At 43.7% G+C, this 23085-nt stretch overlaps 2 protein-coding genes across 5 annotated transcripts in view; both read left to right on the top strand.

The window, feature by feature from the left end:
• The window catches only part of LOC310877572 (palmitoyltransferase ZDHHC14-like), an 89202-nt gene that overhangs the window by 3949 nt on the left and 62168 nt on the right, over positions 1-23085 (top strand). The window lies entirely within an intron of this gene.
• Positions 11500-14958, top strand: LOC310878447 (DNA excision repair protein ERCC-5 homolog; the record flags this gene model as incomplete). Its single annotated transcript, XM_083792776.1, has 1 exon — positions 11500-14958. The coding sequence occupies one exon, from the start codon at positions 11500-11502 to the stop codon at positions 14956-14958; it is 3459 nt and encodes a 1152-aa protein (XP_083648902.1).

Genomic DNA, 23085 nt, shown 5'->3' with positions numbered 1-23085 from the left:
AAAAAACAGCTAAAGTACAGATCTCCAAGATAAAATCATGTCACTTCGTACCGCGCTTAGAGCTTGCATATCTGCTACTTTTTTTTTTTAATACTGTTTTTATTAGGCATTTTTTGTATGACATCAGAATATTATCGACAATGATAATGAGTAGTTTTGTTAAATAAAATGAAAGAAATAACAGGCAATGTAAATGTTCCACATACAATACATAATAAAAAAGACATATAAATGTGATAAACAGTTAAACAATGACAAGTGTGACATATCTGCTACTTTTGATACTTTAGTGTGACGCTGCACTAGTATGATCAAGGAGGGCAGTAATCTATGAAAAAATACTAAATGTAAAAATATAGAGAGGTTTCTGCCCGACAGCGACGACATACTGCAAACGTAAGGACCGGTGCATGGTTGACAGAAATAACATGTCAATGAGGATGACTTGAGACAGTACATAATAGAAACATAGTCAATTTACAATTTAGGCATTTAGCAGACGCTCTTAATCCAGAGCGACTTACATTAAGCAAGAACAAAAAAATCACATAAAAACATTTATCAAGAAACATGCGTAAGCTAAGAAAGTAACAGTGGAATATCTATATAATGAAGCTATACATATAAACTATACATCTATACATATGTACTATGACGTGCTATGACTACATACAATGCAATTATAGTGCTGTCTACATAACATGCTATAAGTCTGTATCAAATGCTATCTAAGTCTACAGAAATGCTATCTAAGGGGGTGTGGGCTATGGGCCATGATGGAGTCTGAAAAGGTGGGTTTTCAGACTACGGCGGAAGATTGGGAGTGATGCTGCAGTTCTGACTGCAATGGGAAGTGCATTCCACAGTTTTGGAGCCAGAAGGGAGAAGAGTTTGGGACGTGTGGAGCGTTGTCCCGGCGTTTTTAGTGAGGGTACTTCCAGCTTCCCTGCGTTGGCTGATCTGAGTGCGCGGGAGGGTTTGTAGGGTTCGATCATACTTGCAAGATATGGGGGAGCCATACCTTTGGTTGCTTTGAATGCCAGCATCAGAGTTTTGTATTCTGTGCAGCGACCGGGAGCCAGTGGAGGGAGCGGATTAGGGGGGAGACATGTGAGAATTTTGGCTGGTTGAAGACCAAGCGAGCTGCGGCATTTTGGATCAGCTGGAGAGGCTTAAGTGCACATGCTGGTAGGCCAGTAAGGAGGGAGTTACAATAGTCGAGTTTTGACAAGACTGTTGTCTGGATTAGGAGCTGGGCTGATTCCTGGGTGAGGAACGGTCTAATAGTCCCGCTTGTGCATACAGTCTCACATGCAGGTGAGATATCATTCGGCAGTGCATATCACATTATGTCGGTGTCAGTGTAAACAAAAAGTGGCAGTTCCAGTGGAGCAGCAGCAATGCACTCCCACAGTCTTATTTTTACAGCATAATGAATCATGTGTGGCACTCTGTGTTGTGACAGTCAAGCGCAGTCCTTGTTCAACACTTACAGTCTGATGGTAACCAGTTGGAGACTTTCACCATACATTTATTATTTTGCATTTCGATTGTATGTGGTACGAGTGAGGCAGCGCTGGCAGTTTTGCTGTCTCACGTTCCGCGGCATCGGAGGTCCAAAGTGGCGTACCCGACCTGTTTCCTGTCCAGATTCATCTTCCCGTAGCTACGTTTGATTCAACAGATTTCAACCGTAAACATCGGTATGAAGGTGTCATTATGTGTTTGCGGTTCGTCAGATTTTGCTTATACAAAGGCCAACAAAAGTCAAACTAACTTGAATGTATATATTTTACAGTGGTCAATCGCAATTTACAGTATTGATTACAGCGTGATTAGTCGACATGATGCAATCATCATGTCAAGTTTGTCAACTAATCTTTAATGCTTGTGAATGCTGTAGCCACCCGGGGGCGGGGGGAGATATAATTATTAGAGATCACACATTCAGTCTCCCTCCCATTAGTACAGACTAATCACTATCACTCCCCCTGTTGCTACAGAGAAGCTCCAGGGCTCTTAGTGAGATAAGAATCCTCCTCCATCGGGGTTTTTGTGTTGCTCAATCGCTGCCTTTATCAAGGGGTAAAGGCTCTCAGCGCCACAGAGAGCCGTGACATGCAGAAATATGCTGAGCCATCAGTGGCCGCTGTCCAATATGTGGAACTGGGAGGCTATTATGCGGGTGCCATGTCCTCTTATTATAAGTGACTGTGGGCTTGTTTTTATGTGAAGTCACTTTCTATTGGTTGTTGAGGGTTGTGTTTGTGTGTGTGTGTGTGTGTGTTTAAGTGTTTAAGGTTTGTTTCTAAACGTGTATTTGCTTATTTGTACATAATTTTAAAGTAAGCAAATCTTGAAATCTTAAAGCTTCAACGTTACAAATCTGGAATGTTCTGGACACATTCAAACACTAATCTTGTGTGGGAGTCACTGGCACAAAAATATTTTCAGAAGGGTGCCTGCGGTCCAATGCATACTAATTAGGGGGTCCTTGGCATGAAAATGTTTGAAAACCACTAGTAATAACAACATTTCGACAAAATACAGTTTGACTGGCCTGCCCCAGTTGCTTATTGGTTTTTTTTCAGTGCTTGATTCTCTCAAAGTATCTGGCAACACTGTCCTCTGAACTCAGGGCTCATGCCAGATGGTCTGTGCTTCTACTGTATGTGGGCTGTTATCTGTCCCCAGTGTCTATCAACGCTGACCTCTGGACCACTGTCTTTCAATGCGTCCTCAGAAGAGATGCTGACATAACCTATGACCAAACAAGACATGCCGCGGCTTACATGGAGAGTTGAGGCCAGGTGACAGGTTAATGTTTCTAACCTCCCGCCCTCACGTTGGGAACACGGCACTGTACAAAACTGAACGCGAGTAGTGAGTAGCAGTCCGGTGGTGGGAGAAGTACTCGTTATGTTTCTACTAAAGTCGGAGCAATACCAGAAATACTAAAAGTCGAGTTTACTCGAGTACAAAAAACAAGCATTGGCATGAAAATGTACAAAATGTAAAGTACTCATACACACATTGTTTGTCTAAGGTGCGACAGCGACACGTGGTGAGCTTGTAGATCTTTTCCAATAGCTGAAGTATAGAGTAGCGTATTTTCTTTCATACTAAAAAGTAACTAGTAACTACATTTCTCAAATAAAAGTTAATAAGTACAGTATTTTCCACTGAGATGTAGTGGAGTCTGTATTGAAACATCCAGATACTCAAGTATCAAGTAAGTAAAAAAATACCTCAAACATAAGTACAGTACTTGAGTAAATGCACTTAGTGACATTCCATCACCAGTGATTAGTGAGTACAGATGAAAGTGGAAAAGCCAAGTCTGAAACGGTCCCCCCTCAGCTAGCCAGCCAGCCAGCCAGCCAGCCAGCCAGCCAGCCAGCCAACAGCCACCACCTGGAGGATGCCAGGTGTTTCCTGATGATACCTCCCATCCCAGGGCTTCATTTCCTGCGGCCCCAGCCAGCCAGTGTGTCGGTGTCCTCCTGTTTGTTGTGACTGCAGGGGACACTTTTCAGGGACACCGAGGGAGTGGGGAACCACGACGACACACTTCCAGTTGCTTTGCTGGATTGTCCGCTGTGTGTCTATCTCCACCACCCGCCTTTACCGTCATCTGAAAGGAGACATTTATCAGACAGGGTGATCGTCAGCGGACCTACCCCACAAGGCCTCCGTTGTCATTAACCGTAATGCGTTTCGATTAGATGTTTTTCTTTCCCTTTTTTCTCAACCCACCCCCCTGCCCCTACTTTCCAGCTGTCAGCACAATGGAAAGCTGCTCATCCATTGCTTACGTAATGTGTGTGTGTGTGTGTGTGTGTGTGTCTCTTCTCTGCTGTATTTTGTATTGAGTCCAACTGATATATTGGTTTGGCCAATATTTTTATCAATATTGGCAATTATGCAGCGATGTGTCCTGATAGACATATAAATAAATAGCAGATCTGAATGCTTACCCAGTGTGGCTTCCGGAAAAATAGAAGCACAGTGGACATGATCTTCACGTCGTGGCAGCTGCAGGAAAAATGTGAACAAAAACAAGCCCTGTTCATGGCCTTTGTGGATCTCTCCAAGGCATTTGACACCGTCCACCGTGACCTTCTGTGGAGCGTACTCCTGCAATATGGCTGCCCAGTGAAGTTTGTTAACATCCTCCGGCAGTTTCATGATGGGATGAGGGCCAAGGTGACGATAGGTGGACTTGAGTCTGCCTCCTTCGGAGTATGTACTGGTGTAAGACCGGCATGCGTTCTTGCACCCGTCCTCTTTAACATATTTCTCCTTTGTGTAACAACACTTCTACACAAGGAAATGGAGGAGGGGAGCGGGGTGACCCTGGACTACAGACTGGATGGGAACCTCTTCAACATCAGGAGGTTCCAAGCCACAACAAAGCTCCAGGCTGTACGCATAGTCGCATACTGGAGCTCCAGTATGCTGACGATTGTGCCCTTGTGGCACACACACCAGCGGCACTGCAGGCCACTCTTGCAGCTGCTGTGAGAGCCTACACCGCTTCAGGTTGTCCCTGCCCTGTCTGTGGGAAACGGTGTGAATCCCACATCGGACTAAACAGTCATCAAAGGACCCTGTGTGTGTGTGTGTGTGTGTGTGTGTGTGTGTGTGTGTGTGTGTTGCATAATCTGTGTGAACGAGTACACGAGATAGTCAGCTATGTTTTATAGTATTTTAGTTGTGGGTTGATTACACCAGTGGTTACTATGCATGGATAATAAACCCTGTTAGCTTTTCGATGTGTTTATTATTGCTTGTTGCAGGCTCCCCAGGCAGCCGTGTGCATGCTGTTTTCACATGGTGTCTGCTCTGCTCTTCTCCCCCCCGACCTCTACCCCCCCGAATGCCTCGTAAAAGTTCACTCATGGAAATGTTTGAAGTGGTGTATTGAGACCCAGGGCAGCGTGTTGCTGGGACCAAAAGTGGTGCATGCACGTCATCCACCGTAGTGTCCAGGTGGTGCAGCACAAACAAGAGATCAATAAAAAAAGAAATATAGTCTGCGCACTGCTAGATCTCATTGCTGTCTTGAAACCTCATATCTCCATATTTTTTACTTTTTGTGTTTTTCTTTTATAAATTAACGCCCTACTACATCATACTACAGCGTCACGCAAAAGTATCAAAAGCAGCAGATCCACAGGCTCGAATCGCGGCATGAAGCAGCACGTTTTGAGCTTGTCGATCTGCTACTTTTGCTGCTTTTGAATTTGAATCCTGAAAAGTAACAGTTTTGGACATATGTGGTTTCCACCAGACAGAGACGATATGCTCCCACTATTTATTGTGTCCTCAGTTCAATGAGTCAAATCTCTATCCCATTTGGATCATAAACGTCAAACTTGAGTTTGCACGAATGCTTTTGTGCGGGGAAACGTCTCGGAGATAACTAAAGGCTTAAATTCTGTGTGTGTGTGTGTGTGTGTGTGTGTGTGTGTGTGTGTGTGTGTGTGTGTGTGTGTGTGTGTGTGTGTGTGTGTGTGTGTGTGTGTGTGTGTGTGTGTGTGTGTGTGTGTGTGTGTGTGTGTGTGTGTGTGTGTGTGTGTGTGTGTGTGTGTGTGTGTGTGTGTGTGTGTGTGTGCGCGCGTCGGTGTTGATGGATGAGGGTCTGAAGGGCCCTCTTTGTTCAGCTGTTGCGTTTTAAGAAATGTGCACAAAACAAAACAGGAATGGCATAACTTAAAGTCTATGCAGAATCTTGTCAAGGCATGCAGGGAGAATCACCATAGGCCAATGGTGTGTCAGTCCAAGCACAATGCTGCCATTCCCTTAAAAACAACCCTATATACTTCATCGAACCCAGTCACCCAGTAACCCAGATTAAAAACAACCCTATATACTTCATTGAACCCAGTCACCCAGTAACCCAGATTAAAAACAACCCTATATACTTCATTGAACCCAGTCACCCAGTAACCCAGATTAAAAACAACCCTATATACTTCATTGAACCCAGTCACCCAGTAACCCAGACTATAGAAGCCCCCTCCCTTTTTCCCCCTTGCAGAAAATAGCCAATCGACAAGCTCACAACATGTTGCGTTGTGAACTTGTTGATTGGCCATTTTGCCAAATGTTGGTCCCAGAATAGGGATGTTAGTGTTCATGTGGTTAACATTTCCTCCTGATGTTTCTCTGAGAAGTATGGTTGTTATTTAGGATCTCTGCTTTGTCTTGTTAGTTGCTCTGTTCGTAATGAAGATCCCCTTTTTGTTTGTTGGGCACATTGTCTCCCAAATAGCCTAAATATGTAGGCACCTAACATTTCCCGCATGTCTTCTATGTGTGTGTGTGTGTGTGTGTGTGTGTGTGTGTGTGTGTGCATTGTGTGGAGTGTATAATAGTTGTGTGACTTGGTCAAAAGACACATTTTTAAGGAACATCTTGACTCTATTAACAGTTTGTCATTTCAAGAGAACGAGACAACGACATGTTTTATGACACAGATTGGTTAGCCACAGTGTTCTTGTGCCATGTCCTTGCTGTCGGGCAGAAACATCCTATCTCCATATTTTCAATTTTTGTGTTTTTTCCCCCCATAAATGAACACCCTACTGTCACACAAAAGTAGCAGATGCACAAACTTGTACATCTGCTAAGTTTGCTATTTTTTAATTTGAATCATGAAAGTTTTGGACATACAAGCCAAGGTTTCCACCCGACAGCAACGATTGAATGCTTTATCTCAGTAACAAACTAAGGATGTGGGCTATTAAACAGTGCTGCCTCTACTAATCATTGACTAAATACTAGTATTTTAAACTATTATCATAATCATTTTATTGTAATACATGCTTTTTTTCTGCTGACGCAGATGTCCTTAGTTCAGGACTGCCAGTTTGGGCATTGTAATGTGGTGGATCGCATCGCGGGGGAATTTATGGAAAGAAACTACCTTCCCTGATGTAAATACAAATACACCAGCATGTTTGATGAAACTTCCCTCCCTGATGTAAATACAAATACACCAGCATGTTTGATGAAACTTCCCTCCCTGATGTAAATACAAATACACCAGCATGTTTGATGAAACTTCCCTCCCTGATGTAAATACAAATACACCAGCATGTTTGATGGCCACCAGAATGTTTGCTGGAGTATACCTTTCATTCGGCAAAGTTATGGTTTTCCCGGTTTTGATTTAATTGATCTTGTTGTTTGCTGAATCAAGTAACAATGGATTTCTTTGCATGCTATCAGCATGCTTTTTGTGTAGGATACTCATGAAGCATGGTTGCAAAATGACAATGCACAACCTTTCAGCTTCTTAAAATATGATTATATTCCGATGATGTTTGTCCTTATAGATTGGCCTTTTGTTCCTTTGTGTTCCCTTGATTTTAGACTAATCATTAATCACTTACAAAAGCATGGTTTAGAGACGTCAGTGAAATTAGTCTGTGCGCACATTCATGTAGCAAACCATTCAGATTATTTTCCCAGACCCAGATTCAACAGAGACGAATCACATGCACACCACACGAGGGCGGAGGGCTTGCTGTGTGAGTCAATGAGTGATCCACTTGAAAAGGAGGCTAAAAATGTACTTGAGGTGTTTTCATGGCCTTATGTTGAAAGTAATGCGTCATTTTGTGTGTGTGTGTGTGTGTGTGTGTGTGTGTGTGTGTGTGTGTGTGTGTGTGTGTGTGTGTGTGTGTGTGTGTGTGTGTGTGTGTGTGTGTGTGTGTGTGTGTGTGTGTGTGTTGGGTGGGGGGGGGGGGTGTATTGATATTGGCAGGGAGGGTCTTGTTAAGTATACAAACACACCCACCCAAGGTTTTCAACCCTTTTCATATCAAGGTCCATTATTTATTCAGCATTTGAGTCACAGACCACCATTTGATGAGATTTAGCCTCAGAAAAAAAAAGAATATGTCGTTGGATAAGATTCTGTCCACAATTCCATGCTGTATTGATGTGGTACAATAGGAGAGAGAACAGGCAAATGTTCTATTTTTATCTAAACGAAATTTGGTATATAGTTTTTTTTATTGGCCTAAAATATTGTACATACATTCATGAATCCACTTGCTGATCGGCTGTCGGTATTGAGCAATTATTCTTATAGGGGGATATACAGTATGCGACCATACATTAACATCCTATACAGTATAAGGCAAGATCATAGCCACTTGCCCAAATGTGCCCAAAATGTGCTGACCTCATCATATTTGTGATGACGGCTATAGCCATTTATAGCGGAGGAGTGTTTTTTGTGCAAAAATAATGCTTGGAATGGATTTAGAATCATGAAAACCCCCTAGTTTGACACGTCACATGCTACTTAAAGCATAATGTTCCTTATATAGGATGTTTATGACAATATTTTGAGGCCAATAAAAAAATATATACCAAATGTCCCAGGGGTTCACAGACATTTCCATGCCCAGGAAAAAACAGTAGTTCTCAAACTTTAAATGATTTGTATTTGGCCATCTAAAAATGTTTTGTGCCAGGGACCCCCAGAAGCAAATATTTGAGTTACAAATGTATAGATTCAATACAGGCAAAGTCTAAGATATGGTTAAAGTTCTTAAAAGGATTGCAATGCTACATATATTAACTAATTTTGCTGTGGACCCCCTGGTAACCCCCTCAAGGACACCCCCACTTTGAGAACCAATGTGATAATAGCCTCTCGCTGTTGTTTCAGTAGAACATTTGGAAATCTGATCCCAAAATAGGGTTGAAAGTGGGATTTTCTTTTTTCCCTTCCAAACTTATTTTCCTTTCCATTTGGATCACCTGGTGCCCCCCCCCTGGGTGCTGCCTCTGGCCCCTACGTTGAAAACCACTATGCTGATTGCAGGTGATTTCATCAGCTCCTTCCAAAGAATATTCCAAGAATATTGTATTGCTTGTGTTTTTCAAAGCCTCGTATGTACAGTATGAGTGGAATCATTATAAGCGCTGCACCCTCCCTCCTGCACACTCGGGTCAGACAGTAGAGCGCTGCTGGTCCATGATTAGCATTAGATTTAGTTCATGGTAAAAGTGTGGTTAGTGTGCTGAAGTAAAGTGTGTCATTTATGGAAATCATTACGTTGGTGGCCGCTGGCCGCTGCAGAGCAGACAATTCACCCTCCAATTCACCCTCAGCCCATTTCAGCGAGCTGATAACTGTCTTTTCTGTAAAACCGTCTTGTCTGTCTGTATGTATGTCTGTCTGTCTGTCTGTCTGTCTGTTTCGCTGTCTGTGGCTGTGCCCCTCACTTCAGTGAACGTCTTCATGCATTTCATTGTCTTGTGGTTGAAATGGGACTGGGGGATTAATGGTGTAACAATAAGTGATTATGTCAGTGATTCTGAAACCTTTTTATTTCAAGGACTTATATGCATTTAGACCATGACCTCCATTTGACACAATCTTTATCTATTGGACTCCTATCTACAGTTCTTCTACACTGTTAATTTAAACGCCACAGGCCCGTAAGTAGGCTCGTCACAATTATTATATTACAAAATTCGGCTAGTCGCAATTATTTCAGATAATCAGTAATCACCACATATTTATTTTGACAACTGTCTGAATTGTTTCCATGTTGAAAGGTTCATACATTTTGAAATAGTGGAAAATAGCAGATCTACAAATGCAATTATTTGTGTGACAAAATATCCTAATCCGTGACAGCCCTATACCAGGTGGTCCCGGCCCAGATCCGACATTGAGAAGAACCACTAAGAATAAGTAAAGCTGAGCTGAATATGTCATGATGCCCCCATGGTGGGTTTTTATACAGTTGGCTGGCACTCTGTTAGTGGGGGTGAACAATGCCGTGTAAATGTGTGTCATCATTTCTGCAGGCAGGGACACACGCAGGCCGTGAACAAAACCACACGTTTAGGGATATTATGACTTTTCCTTAGAGGTCGTCATGACCAAGGCTGGATTTGCTAAGGGGGATATAACATGGCGGGGTGATCATACTCCTCCCCTCCCGCTCATACATTTCTATCGCCAGTGGGGTTATCGTTGCAACCTCCCAAAATGTGGATCTGCTTTTTTAATAGTAATAATTTAACAGTTTTGAACATATGAGGTTTCAACCCGACAGAGACGATGGGTCCTATTTTCGTCAATGCCTTACCCCCTTATTCCTAAAACTTCTTTGCCTTTTTTTTTACTATTTTGAAAAACTAGCCAATCGACAGTTTGTGTGCTTGTAGATCGGCTATTTGAACCATTCATTTCAAAATAGTAAAAAAGGCAAAGAAGTTTAGGTTTAGGTTTTTCTAAAATTCTAGCCCCATCTACAAGCTCACAGCGTGACGTGTTTTGAGCTTGTTTGTCACACGAGAAAAATGCCCCCTTCCTTTTTTTTCTTTCTTTTTTGTTTTACCAATTGAGCCCTGGTCATGAGTCATGACTCATGATCCATCCCAGACTTATCGGTTGCAGTCGGTTTTCCTGTGGAGGCGTCTTGTCAGGTTCTGTCAAAGCATGATGACTCGAGTTCAGCGGGCTGCTTCGCACAGCTCCCCTCCTCTCTCTGAATATAACCCCAGGCCACCAGTCAACCCCAGTGCCCTCCATGTTGTGACACACAGCTCGTGTGACTGACACAGCTTTCCCTCGGTCAGGGGTAACGGAGTGCATTGCATCTGCTTGAAGCTTTGTATAAACAACATGATTTGGAGGGATCTCAAAGGAAGGCAGACACCTTCAACTATCGACTATTTCCTTAGCTATCATCCTTTCGATGACTCATTGACTCGATTCATTGTATATTCGAGAAGCACATTAAAATATACATACATTTTATTTGAAAATATTGAATAGAATATTTATAATTGCTCATAAATTAGTCTGATTAACCACTTTGTTGTACAGCTGTGTCATGCAAATATAAAGAAAATAGTCAACCTTCAAGCTCAACATTGCAATGCTATTTGCATGGCACAATATCTGTGTGGATTGCCTGGGGAATCCACACAGCTGGCTCAAAGTCAACCACACTTTGAAGCGTTCTCTTTGAGTCTTTGGAAGATACATAACTCAACTGGCCAATTGGTGACGGGCAAGATATTTAGGCAGAGAGAGAGAGTGAGAATTGACCACTCCATTTCTGCTGTTTTTAACGAGGCCATCGTTTCCATCTTTTATTAAGGATGTTTTTGGCAGTGGTGCTGACAGCGTGCACAATTTATTTTGCATGCTGCAACCACTTTTATATATTTAATTTCATAAAGGAAGTCAATGGTCGTCAGGTTGGGCTAAAATCTTGCCCAAACATGGAGTCATATGTCATAAGATACGTAATAGATGACTGATGAGCAGTCTTGCCCAGATATAGAGTTCCACCTGGCCTGGTGGAGATATGTGCACCTTTCTAGTGTGTTTGTATGTTTTTCCTGCGCTTGCTGTTTGTTTTTTTAGTGGACTCCCTACAAACGGACCAGTAAACGTTAATTTTCAGTTGGTCTCAATTTGAACTGGATATTATTCACTGTTATGCAATAACCATGGGAGTGCACGGACTGTGGAGGCTCCTGGAGAGCACTGGGACGCCCATCAACCCAGAGACTCTGGAAGGAAAGATCCTGGCTGTTGACGTCAGCCTCTGGCTGCACCAGGCAGTGAAGGGGGTCAGGGAGCGGGAAGGAGTCAGCTCTCAAAATGCCCACCTCCTCACACTGTTCCACCGCATCTGTAAACTCTTCTTCTTTGGCATAAGGCCAGTGTTTGTGTTTGACGGAGATGCACCACCGCTGAAGAACCAGACTCTGGCCCTGAGGAGACAGAGGAGGGAAGAGGCGAGTCGTGAGTCCAAACAAACCACTGAGAAACTCCTCCAGACCTTCTTACAGAGACGGGCCATCACATGTGCACTTGGAGGCCCTCGCCGTAAAGACTCACAACCTCCCACCATATATGACGTCAGGAGAGACGAGTCGGATGACATTTACGTTCTACCAGCCCTGCCACCTGCGGAAGACAAAGATGGAAACGGCTCGGAAGAGGAGGAAGAGATGACCGAGAACTACTTCATGTACCAGGAGGAACTGTACCAGCATCCCAACTTAGTGGACATCAACTCGGATGGGTTTGCCAGCCTGCCTCCTGAAATGAAACACGAGATCCTCAAAGACATGCAAGAGTTTAGCAAAAGACGCCGAACCTCGTACCACAAGCCTCCAGAGCAATCGGGGGAATTCTCCCAGTACCAACTGTCTGGTCTGCTGCAGAGAAACCAACTGAACCAGCGTCTGGAGAAGCTAGAAGGAGAGATGGGCCAGCAGAGTGCCGCTTGGGCTCCCGACATCTGTGGAAAGGATAGAGATCATGGGGAGGAGCACAGTGTGGAGTCACGTAGGCTTGTCTCTGAGGCCTCTTCCCACTATATCCTAATTAAAGGTTCTAGGAAGAGTGAGAGGGCTCAAGAGCGCCGGCCTGCGGCCCCACCCTGGTCCGAAGGACCCCTGTCGCACACCAGGAGAGATCGACCTGAGCCTCTGTGGCGTCCTGTCGCTGAGGAGGATGAAAAAGAGGGTCCCTCTTCAGTCCCTGAGCCATCCATATTGGAACCTCCCCTCTCTCCTCAGAGGAACATTGTCGACTCCCCTTCACCCTGTACTCTCAAGGCCATCCAGGCTGCCATGGACGACAACTCAGATGAGGAAGTGGGTTTCCGTGAGAAGGGGAGTGGCTGTGTATCCCCTCGCTCCCAATTGGCCATCCAGAGAGCTTTTGCCGAGGATGACAACGGCATGAGTGAAAGATATGCTCTGATCGTTAGCAAACCTAACGAGCTCCCACCAAAGAGTGGATATCCTGCACCACAACTGATCAAAAGCAGTTCAGAGGAAGAGAAGGAAGCTGATGACCTCCCGCGTATTAATTCTGGACACGATGAGAGCAAATCAAACCAAACTGTTCAGAAAAGAGATAGGTTGTTGGTCAGTAGTTCTGAAGACGAGTTGGAGGAGGCAACAGGACAGTGGGATAGAGCCCTTAGTGTTGCAGCACTGGAGCGTACTAATGGACACCAGAACAGTGAAAGAGAAGCATCCATGGAGTTAGAAGAACACTCAAAGCGAAAGTCATTAATTGGTGTGGATGTAGAGGAGGTGGACAGTGGCGGAGAGAAATACAGGAAGGAAGTGGGCAAAGAAAGAGGAGGATTAGAATGTGAACGGGCAGGACGAGAGGACATGGGACATGATCAGAAGGTCTGTTCAGGTCAGTCCCAGAGAGGTGCCTCCTCAGATCAACAGACCATCACCATTAACCTCTCTGCACCCAGACTGCAGAAACGGCCTATGAATGCCGGACTCGAGAACGAAGAACCACATCTTTTGCGATCACACAACAGGAGTGAAGACGGAAAGGTAGTGAAGAATGAAGACAGTGATGGGAGCAATCCAGAAGAAATCTTTATTGGGGTGTCCGACGGGGAGGAATCAACAGAGGAGGATGCAGACCATTATTTTATGCAGGTTCATGAACCTCCAGCAGATGTCCATGAGGATGACTACAAAGAGAGAACAGAACATGAGGAACCTCTCGGTGGTCCAGCAGTAGATTGTTTGGAAGGGGAGGAGGAGGAGGAGGAGGAAGAGAACTGCAAGGAGTTGGAGGAGGACAGGGATAGGAGACATCCCAGCTCCACAGTCACACCTCCTGCCATCAGTGAATGGGAACACATTGATGCCGACAAGCTGGAGGTTCAGCAGAGCATCCTGAGGGAACGGAAACGGCAACAGGAGAGGATGGCTGCAACGGTCACAGGACGGATGTTCCTGGAGAGCCAGGAGCTCTTGCGCTTGTTTGGCATCCCCTACGTGGTGGCTCCCATGGAGGCAGAAGCTCAGTGTGCCGTGCTCGACCGCTCCGACCACACCCACGGAACCATCACAGACGACTCTGACGTCTGGCTTTTTGGAGGGCGACACGTTTACAGGAACTTCTTCCGTAGGAACAAACATGTGGAGCATTACCAGTACGTGGACCTTCATAACCAGCTGGGCCTGGACAGGACCAAGCTAATCAACCTGTCCTACCTGCTGGGCAGCGACTATACAGAAGGAATCGCAGGAGTGGGCTGTGTCACCGCTATGGAGATCCTTAACGAGTTCCCCGGGCCGGGCACAGAACCGCTCGCACACTTCAGTGAGTGGTGGTCAGAAGCTCAGAAGAACAAGCGTCGTTTGGTGACTGACCCGCGGGACTCAAAGGTTAAGAAGAAACTGCGGGACTTGAAACTGCATCCTGGTTTTCCCAACGCTGCCGTAGCGCAGGCTTACCTGCATCCCGTCGTGGAAACGTCAGGCAGCTCCTTCAGTTGGGGACGCCCGCACCTCGACCTCATCAAAGAGTTCTGCCAAAGTCGTTTCGGTTGGAGCTGTAGGAAGACGGAGGAGACTCTTCAGCCCGTGTTCAAACGGCTCGATGTTCGACATACTCAGTCGCGTATAGACTCGTTCTTCCGTGTGGAGCGCCAGGAGAGACAGGGCTTCTGCAGCCAGCGCCTTCGACGTGCGGTCACCTGCTTGAAGAGGAAGGCGAGAGAGGAGGAGGAGGATGAGGTAGGTGATGGAAAAGGTGACGAGGAAGAGGTGCTCTCCCCGTCTAAACTGAGGAAAGGGAAGTTGGAGGAGCAGAAAAATAAGCTAGGGAAAAAGGAGCAAGGTACTGTGACGGGAGGAGGATTCTTCGGGTTGCCTGCAATGCTCAATGCCCAGTCTCCTTTTGGTTCTCTAAAAGATGTGAGCAGTGGCAGCGATGACATGAAGCCCCTCTCCACACCTCAACCCGGGAGCCTCCTGAGGAGAACGGGTCAAAACGGTTTCTCCTCTGATGAGGATAGCGATGAGGTTGCTATGGTGAGTGCGCGATCTGTGTTTGAGGACAGACGCAGAGGTCGTGGCGGGACACGTGTCAGAGGGAGGGGGAGAGGGAAAGGCCGGGTAAAGAAACTGTGAAAGAACCAATGATCTCCAAACTGTTCTTTGGCTCTTGGATCAAGTGTTGAAAATCACAACCGTGTGAAGTGAGGGGTGCTCTTATTATACATAAAAATACATGATCTCATGAACAACTGAATTTATGTGATTGGTTAGCCGATTTGCTCATCTACATATGACATACATTTTCCCTTCATTGTCAATGGCATTTAATGTTTGTTGCCACAAATTTACGTTATATTTGGTGGACATTTGACCTAATTTCTCCTTTCATTATCAATGGCAAATATGAGACGTGTGAGGACAAAAGCTGTATATAGGAGGGGCTAGCGCTTCTCAAAAATTGGTTGCTAGGGGTGCAACAAACTACTCAATTTATTCAATTCTAAATATAACCGATAATCTAATTTAACAGAGAAAACTTTTTCCACTCACTAATAAAGAAAAAATAGCTCATCTAAAAGATAGCAACGTGTCATTTTGAGATAGTAGATTAGCTATTTTTGTGTGACACTATTGTAAGATGAACTACAAAATAGACACCCATTTGAAAATGGTTTGTGCCAGGGACCCCCAAAAGAGAATAGTTACGGTATGTTATATGATTTAAAAACAAGAATGATGACATAGTCATAATTTCCAGTTGGCAGCTGCGTTATTATATCTGCAGAATTGTGGGTGAAATAACTAGTGGGTTGTTGTTGCAACTTTCTGGCTGCAATGCAATGCTATCCCATTGGCTGAGATGTCGGCTAGAGGCAAAAAGTGTCTGGTTGCTAGAGACGAGGCAGGCAATCAGAAAGATAGGTGACTACGGCAGCCAATTAAATTATAAGTTGCCACTAGGTGACTACGGCAGCCAATGAAATGATAAATTGCCACTACCAACCTGATAGAAAGTAGACCAGCCTGCTTCGCAGCTGGTAATTATTCAAAATAGCAGATGTACAAGCTTGAATTGCGGCACAAAGTTACGTGCTGTGAGCTTATTGATCTGCTTTTTTTCTTTTTTTTAATAGGCAACATGTAAATGGAAAGAGTAAGAGGTTGCTGGGGAACCCCTGGAACCCCCTCAAGGGCTCCCGGGGGTCCCCGGACCCCAACAAATAGAGCAACAAATGGTCTAGGCCAATGTCTTCAGGATTAGCTGAAGACTTTATATGCCGGAATATCATACAACCATACAAGACGCATGGCAACTTTGATTTGTTCAAGTACGTCAAATGGCTTGACCCTAATGCTTAGGAGGTTAATGTTTTACCCCTGCAGTCAAGTACATTGACAATGTAATGAAAGACGCCACTGACAAAGCCTTGTACAGCATATTTATATAACCTAGATATCAACGATGTCGGACAGAAACCTTGTATCCAACTCCATGTTTTTTATTTTTCAGCCCTATTGCATACCTTTTCGTAAGATAGTGCGCCTCAAAAGTAACACAAATAGTACACAACGCATTGTGATGTGTTGTAAACTAATAACATCTGCCATTTTCTCTATTTTTGTAATCTTCCTGTAATGACATGCCCGATACAGGGGAGGCTGTCTAGGGTTAATTAATATTCATAAATATGTAACAAATGAAAAGTATTAACACATTAATAATTTCATTGGATCCATTGGAACACGGGTTCTTTGTTTCCCCTCCTGAACAGTAAGATGGTTTTGGACATGCAAGGTTTCCACCAGACAGTGGCGATGTGATGAATGAGGTTTCAGAACTGAAAAGGTCACTAAGCCAAGTGGGTTTAATGCAGTCAGTCCACAGTAATTAATGGGCTTTTCACTATTACTTTACTTTAACTGGCCTAATGACCAACGTAGCCTGCTGCATCGTCTTTTGTTCTTCCAGATGAACTCGCCAAATTCCTCTCCATAACACACTGTCTGCCGCAGTCTCCCCCTGATCTTTTCATCGCCACTAATCATTTTTGCCTTTGGTACTTTGTGCTGCGCCACCCGCCATAACTCGTTTTCGTTAAGCTGCTTTCAGGGGTCGGTGGGGGAAAAATAAAATAACTCTTCTTCACCCAAATTGAAGAAGAGTTATCGCTGCCACTGGCCACATCTTTTAGAGAACCAGGAGGAGATTGGGCATTACGCCTTGCCGGGCCTGCAGGCAACCCCTACTAGCTTCTTTTTCTGCTCCTCCAACTTCCCTTTCCTCAGTTCAGATGGGGAGAGCATCTCTTCCTCGTCGCCTTTTCCATCACCTACCTCCTCCTCTCCCTCCTCCCAAAGTCATACCTATTGATCAGGCTTCACTCTAGCTCTCTAAGCCTGTGGGTCTCAAACTTTTCAATGTCAATGACCCCCCAAATTGATATGTATTTGCCCCCCACAACTCAAAAATTCAATTCCTGGGACTTCCGAAGCAAAGATTTGAGTTAAAAACTTGAAAATAATATAAAATAATATAATATATACCATTTTCCAGATTTTTGCCTTCTGTACTTTTTGCTGCGGCCCCCCCCTACATAATAACTCTTGTGTGTTAAGCTGCTTTCAGGGTTCGGTAACTCTTCTTCACCCCAACGTACAGGAGTGAAATTGCGGTCTAAGATGGGCTTTGAGGTTTAGAGGATGGATGTTCTCTGTTTGACAGGCTTTTTGTAGTAGAACAGAGGATATTGATTGCCTCTGAAGCAAGTTTTACAGTGCAGTCAGTGTGCTGGTGGGGTCATCTTAGGTGGCACAGAGAGGGCAGCCAACAGGCAGTAAACTCTCCTAGATCAAGCAGGTAGTTGTCAGTATCATATAGAGCCTGACCGATATATCTGTTTGGCCAATATATCGAGCGGTTATTTGATGGGTTCTCTCAGAAATTAGTGCTAAACGTGTGCTAATTTTCAACCTTTTAAAAACAGGAGGGAGTATGAGGTGTGGGTGTGTGTGTCGACTGGTGGGGAGGGGGCCAAATGGGACGGGCACTTTTCTTCTAGTTTAGTGAAACCACAGTGCGCTCAGCGCAGTGTTTGACTTGGCAAACGTTTTGCAGAGAAATTGAAGTTCACGCTCATTGTCAATCTTGGATTGTTCATAAGTATGCAGACAGGTCAGTGCATGGATTGACCTGGTGTTGTGTTGAAAAAGATGTCAAACGTTACACTTTGTTGGGGGTTCGTGTGAAGTAGTTGTTTCTCATTTCTTTCCGTCTCGACATGTCACTTTCAATTGCTCGGTAAGCCGCAACACAGATATGTGATGTAATGACACCAGACATGGAGGGTTTACAAGCAGAAAAGACATCGGATGGAATCAAGATGTTCAACAGGGAACATAAAGCACTTTGTTTACGTCTGCGACACAGATTCAGAACTTTTAAAAATAGAAAGCGATTTGCAGACTCCGAAGACTAAATAAACACCTCTCCATATGTCGGGCAACAATGGTTGTTGTTGTTGTTCTTGGGTTTTGAGTCTAGAGCCTGAATGATACCAAGTTACCGACATGTTTAAATCTGATTTTGGACAGTCCTAGACCAATGATTACAGATGTTTTTGACCATTATTTAGCTTCTATTTGAGAACATTTGACTTAATAAGTTATGTTCAATTCAACAAGACTTAACTTACAGTAACACAAAAGATGACTTACAGCACCTGGCACACTGACGTTTCTTTTTAAAGCCAACAGATGATTGGCTTTGCAATACTTTGTTTTGTCTCGTTGTGATTTGATATCTCTTTCATCATTGGGTCAATCTCTTTTTGTTTTTCCACTATAATTTTTACTGATTTGTTGGCTCACATACGCATCTAATGAAATGTGAGATCGATGCTAATTGATCTGTTATCCTAGTTCTGTTTGTGCTTTAGTTAGGAGCGTCTTCAACATACTGTAGCATCCCGATTCCGAAAGAAACTACAAAGTGCAGAGTCTAAGGTCAAGTTGTGAAGGCGTATGTCTGACATAAACAATTACGTGAACACTGTCAAATGTGTCAATGGAGCTAGCTATGGAAAGGTTTAATCTGCAACACAATATTTACTAGTGGGGGTCCCTTCTTCATCTGTCACTCAGCTATCCATGGACTGAAAAACGCTGAAGACGCCTGTGTTAGAGCCAGCGGCTTCAGGATTAAACAACGCACACAAATAAATACAATAATCTTTACTAAATCTATGTCCTAAATATATGCGGTTAAAAATGTTTGCTCTGCCGCTCTGGTTTCTGATCAGTGACACCCACATAAATAACGTCACCCTCTTGGACATCACATCACAATAATCAAGATCGTAATAATAGCAGCAATCAAAACAAAAATGAGCCCAACATAAAACATTTCATCATAGCATATTTCATCATAATTCATTGCAAATAAACCAGTAAGACGCCTGAGGGCGAGAAGCGACCTCGCCGTTCGTGCACTGGCCATATATGGAGCGTGTCTTGAGTGTACAGGCTGTGATGAGGTCAGATCAACATATGGAATGTCAGAACAGGTCAGCTCCATGTATGGAGATCTAAGGGTTGCAGCGGGGCCAGTGTCTAGAATGTATACAGGGTTTGATGCCTTAATTTTTGGGCCTGTTGAGAACTCTATTTTTCGCCGGCTTCCAGGTGCTGCTGCACAAATAACTTTGGGCAGGCCCGTCATCTGACGGCGGCGCCTCTGACCAAGAAATGCACAATAAAAAACAGGTATGGATAAGGTTTCATGGCCATGGCCAGGGTTCATGGCCATATATACAGTAGCATGTCTTGAAGACGTGACCAAACGTGATATCACAATCAGGGTTCATGGCCATATATAGCGTGTCTTGTAGACGTGACTAGACGTGATATCACAATGCGTGACCATATATGGGGACATTTCTGTATATGGGGAATGGGATTGTGTGTGACATTGTGAGTTGGATGTCGTGACAAAAACGCAAGGTTTCATAGTTATCTGCGACCTTCAGTCGCGAACAATAATGATAATTTAAATCATAAAGCAAATGTTCAAATGGCTTCAACACCCCTGAGTTTATGATATGCAAGGAGCCAAGGAGGACATAAAACACAGGTCTCCTCCAGGCAGATTTGAACTGGTGTAGTAGTGTGGTGGTTATGAGGTTGACGTACTATCTGCTTTATGTAACACTGGTTTTCTAGAGATGTCGGTCTGCAGTGTAGCCACTGAAGGGTCCAATCATCTGATGAGATATTGCTTCAGATTGTGAAATAGCTTGAGTTTGAGGTTAACCATGGACCTACAAAAACTGAAAAGAAAAAAATCCTTCAGCCAGTGGATTTGTTGTCTCCAGCTCTTCCATTGTACGGCGGTTGGACATTTAACCACTTAAACCCAGCATATGGTTAAACGGAGTCCCTCAGGGCTCTAGTCTATACTAGGGTGTTTTCTGTTTTGTCAAAAGTAGCTGATGAGCGACATTTTAGCTATAATCCTGGTCGCTAAACTGCCTCCCCCTGGCCAGCCGGGGCGCCTGATGGAGGAGAAAGGAACTGGTCGGAATAACGTGTTCCTTCCACACGCTACGTCCGGCCGGGGAAACCCCCCCCCCTGTCAGTTGAAAAGAAGCGTCTTGGACTCCTCATGCATGCTCTCCCCATGTTGGCAGAGGGAGTGTAGAGCCCAGGATTACGGTAGATAATTAGTTAATTGACACTGAGTGAAAAAAATGATAAAAAAATATAAGAAAAAATATAAGTAATTTGTATTTTCAACTGTTACTTATTTCCGCAGCATTGCAGTTCTTTCAGGAGTGTTTAAGGGAAGCCATTTATTATCTAGTATCTAGTGTTATTCCTGGCTACACGTATTATAATTGAAAGCTGAGTAATAATAGTATTCCGTTTCAAGGCCAATTTCAAAAGCCACATTACTGCAACCTTTATGTTTTGTTGCTGGCACTTTTTTTGTCATGAAGGAGGCTGCTGGCTCCGGAGATAGAATGTTTTATCTCCCCAAACCCTTCGTAAGATGGAGTCTGTCGTCATTATTGCTGCCAGTAGATCATCATGCATTCACCCGTCACCCCAATCCAATCAGCGTGATAGTTATTCTGTGCACGCTGCCAGCAAGCCAAGTACCTTCAAATTCTCAAATATACAACTTGTATTTCTCTGAATAGATATGGACAATTGGACATAGACCTTTATTGATTCTGAGGGTATTTAAGTTGTTGTCATAGCAGTGATGATGAAACAAAGTCACACGTATGGGTAGAGAGAACAAGTACAGAGAAGTAGTTACGCTAGAATAAATAGGACGACAATATCATAATAGAATATAGTATAAAAGATGGCTTAACTATTTGGCCCTCTGCACCTGTACATAGTGTATATTAAAGCCACCAATTAGGTACAGATATACACGTAGGCAAAGAGTCTCCTTTTATGTCTCCATAGGAAACCACAGCTGGTCATCAAGTTATTGGCGTAGGAATGCAACAAAAACAAAAGAATATCCAAGTCTCCATGGGGTGCGTAATCGATAGGAAAAAAAGTCATTTTGGGGGTGTCATTAAAGGGATAGTTATGCCTTTAACCCATTTAGACCTGAGACTAAGTTCAAAAAATGTCATGACAGTTTTCTGAAAAATCCATGTTTCTCAGCGAGTGGTGCTCAAACTCAAACTCATGTCAAGGACCCCCAGAACTATATGTATACACCGACCCCCAGCTGAAATTATGTTGTTCCAGGGACCCCCAGAAGCAAATATTTGAGTTAAAAACGTTCGCTCTGAAAGAATATACCGGTATATTAAAAGATTTACGCCACATTTTCAAGATTTTACAAAAATACTAGCTCGTAGCGCGGCACTCGTTGCCACGCTACGAGCTTGTAGATCTGCTATTTTTCAATAGCTAAAGTATAATATAATGCTTAAAACACCAAAAGGGGTTCCCGTCCCAGAATGGGTTAAGAAAGATTTGGCATCAGTTCTGGCTTTAGATAAAACAGTTGAAAGTTGGCCAAATGTAAATGTGCAATTCTCTGGTGACTCAGTGGTTATTAATTCAGTCTGTTGATTTACAGGAGAGAGACCCTTTCTCCACCTGTGGCTCCGAGGGGAAATTTAACGACGCTTGAAATCATGGCATGCCTTTATGAGGTCTCTTCTGAGTACCTTGCAGAAGGAGAGACACAGGCATGCCCATGGATTCAATGTCTTCTATGGAAGCAGACAGCACTCTATAGTATACGCATAGTTTAATTATATAGATATACCACTGGTTCTTAGCTTACGTATGATCCTAGATGACTACTTTTTATGTAGTTGATGTATTACCATGTTTTGTTCTTGCTTACTGTAAATCGCTCTGGATAAAGAGTTTCTGCTAAATGCCTGAATTGTAATTGTAAATTGAAGCATGTCGCGATGCAAAAATAGCCTTTAAGTTAAATAGCATCTTCCATAAGACCATAATGGTCTTATGGAAGTCTGTGATTTCTCCACCTGGTTAGAACGGCAGGAACAATATTACTAAACATCATCATTTTACATATTGTGTTAATTGTTTAGGAAACGGCTCTAGTGTGGGCGGCTCCTTTCACACTGTTTCTCAAATCGCACATTGGGACTTGTCTTGACCATACAAATGTTTCAGTCGTGATATTGTATTGTGATTTGCCTTTAATCCATACAAGCCACATTGTGTAACAGGGTGAGAGTTTAGTTGAGGTGTCTGAATGCCTGCATCTACCTCTCCTCTCTCAATTTAGCAGTGGGCTTCAATATCCAAGAGAGCAGAGAGTTCATCAATAGAGGCTATGTGCATGCATAAAGTGATTGGCAAGGTCTATTTAACGTTGTTTAATCAGATAGGAGGACTTTTCTGTTTGGATGTTTGGGCTGTCATGGCCAGAAAGTAGTTTTTTGCCACTCAGTCACTCAGTAGGCGTTCCAGCATATCTTCCAAGTATGATGATGATGTCACGCGCATACCCTCTATTGTAAATATCTGGATATCTGCCTTTGTTTTTAATTGTATTTTATTGTAAGTTACTACTGGAGCCCGACGGGGCCAGATCTTTGGGTCCGATGCTGATCTCAATTTTGGAAAGTCCCAACCTATCTTGTTTTTGTCCTAGCCTATGTCACAGGCTGACCATATGAGGTCTGAGATCCACAGAGAGTCATCAGGCTGTTGTTGTTGTTGTTGTTCATAGACTCGGTTCTCTTCCAGAGT

This window comes from Protomyctophum parallelum (assembly GCF_964188405.1).
Source record: "Protomyctophum parallelum genome assembly, chromosome: 20".
NCBI classification, from domain to species: Eukaryota; Metazoa; Chordata; class Actinopteri; order Myctophiformes; family Myctophidae; genus Protomyctophum; species Protomyctophum parallelum.
The sequence above is the reverse complement of the archived record's forward strand: the minus strand, read 5'-3'. Positions and strand labels throughout refer to the sequence as shown.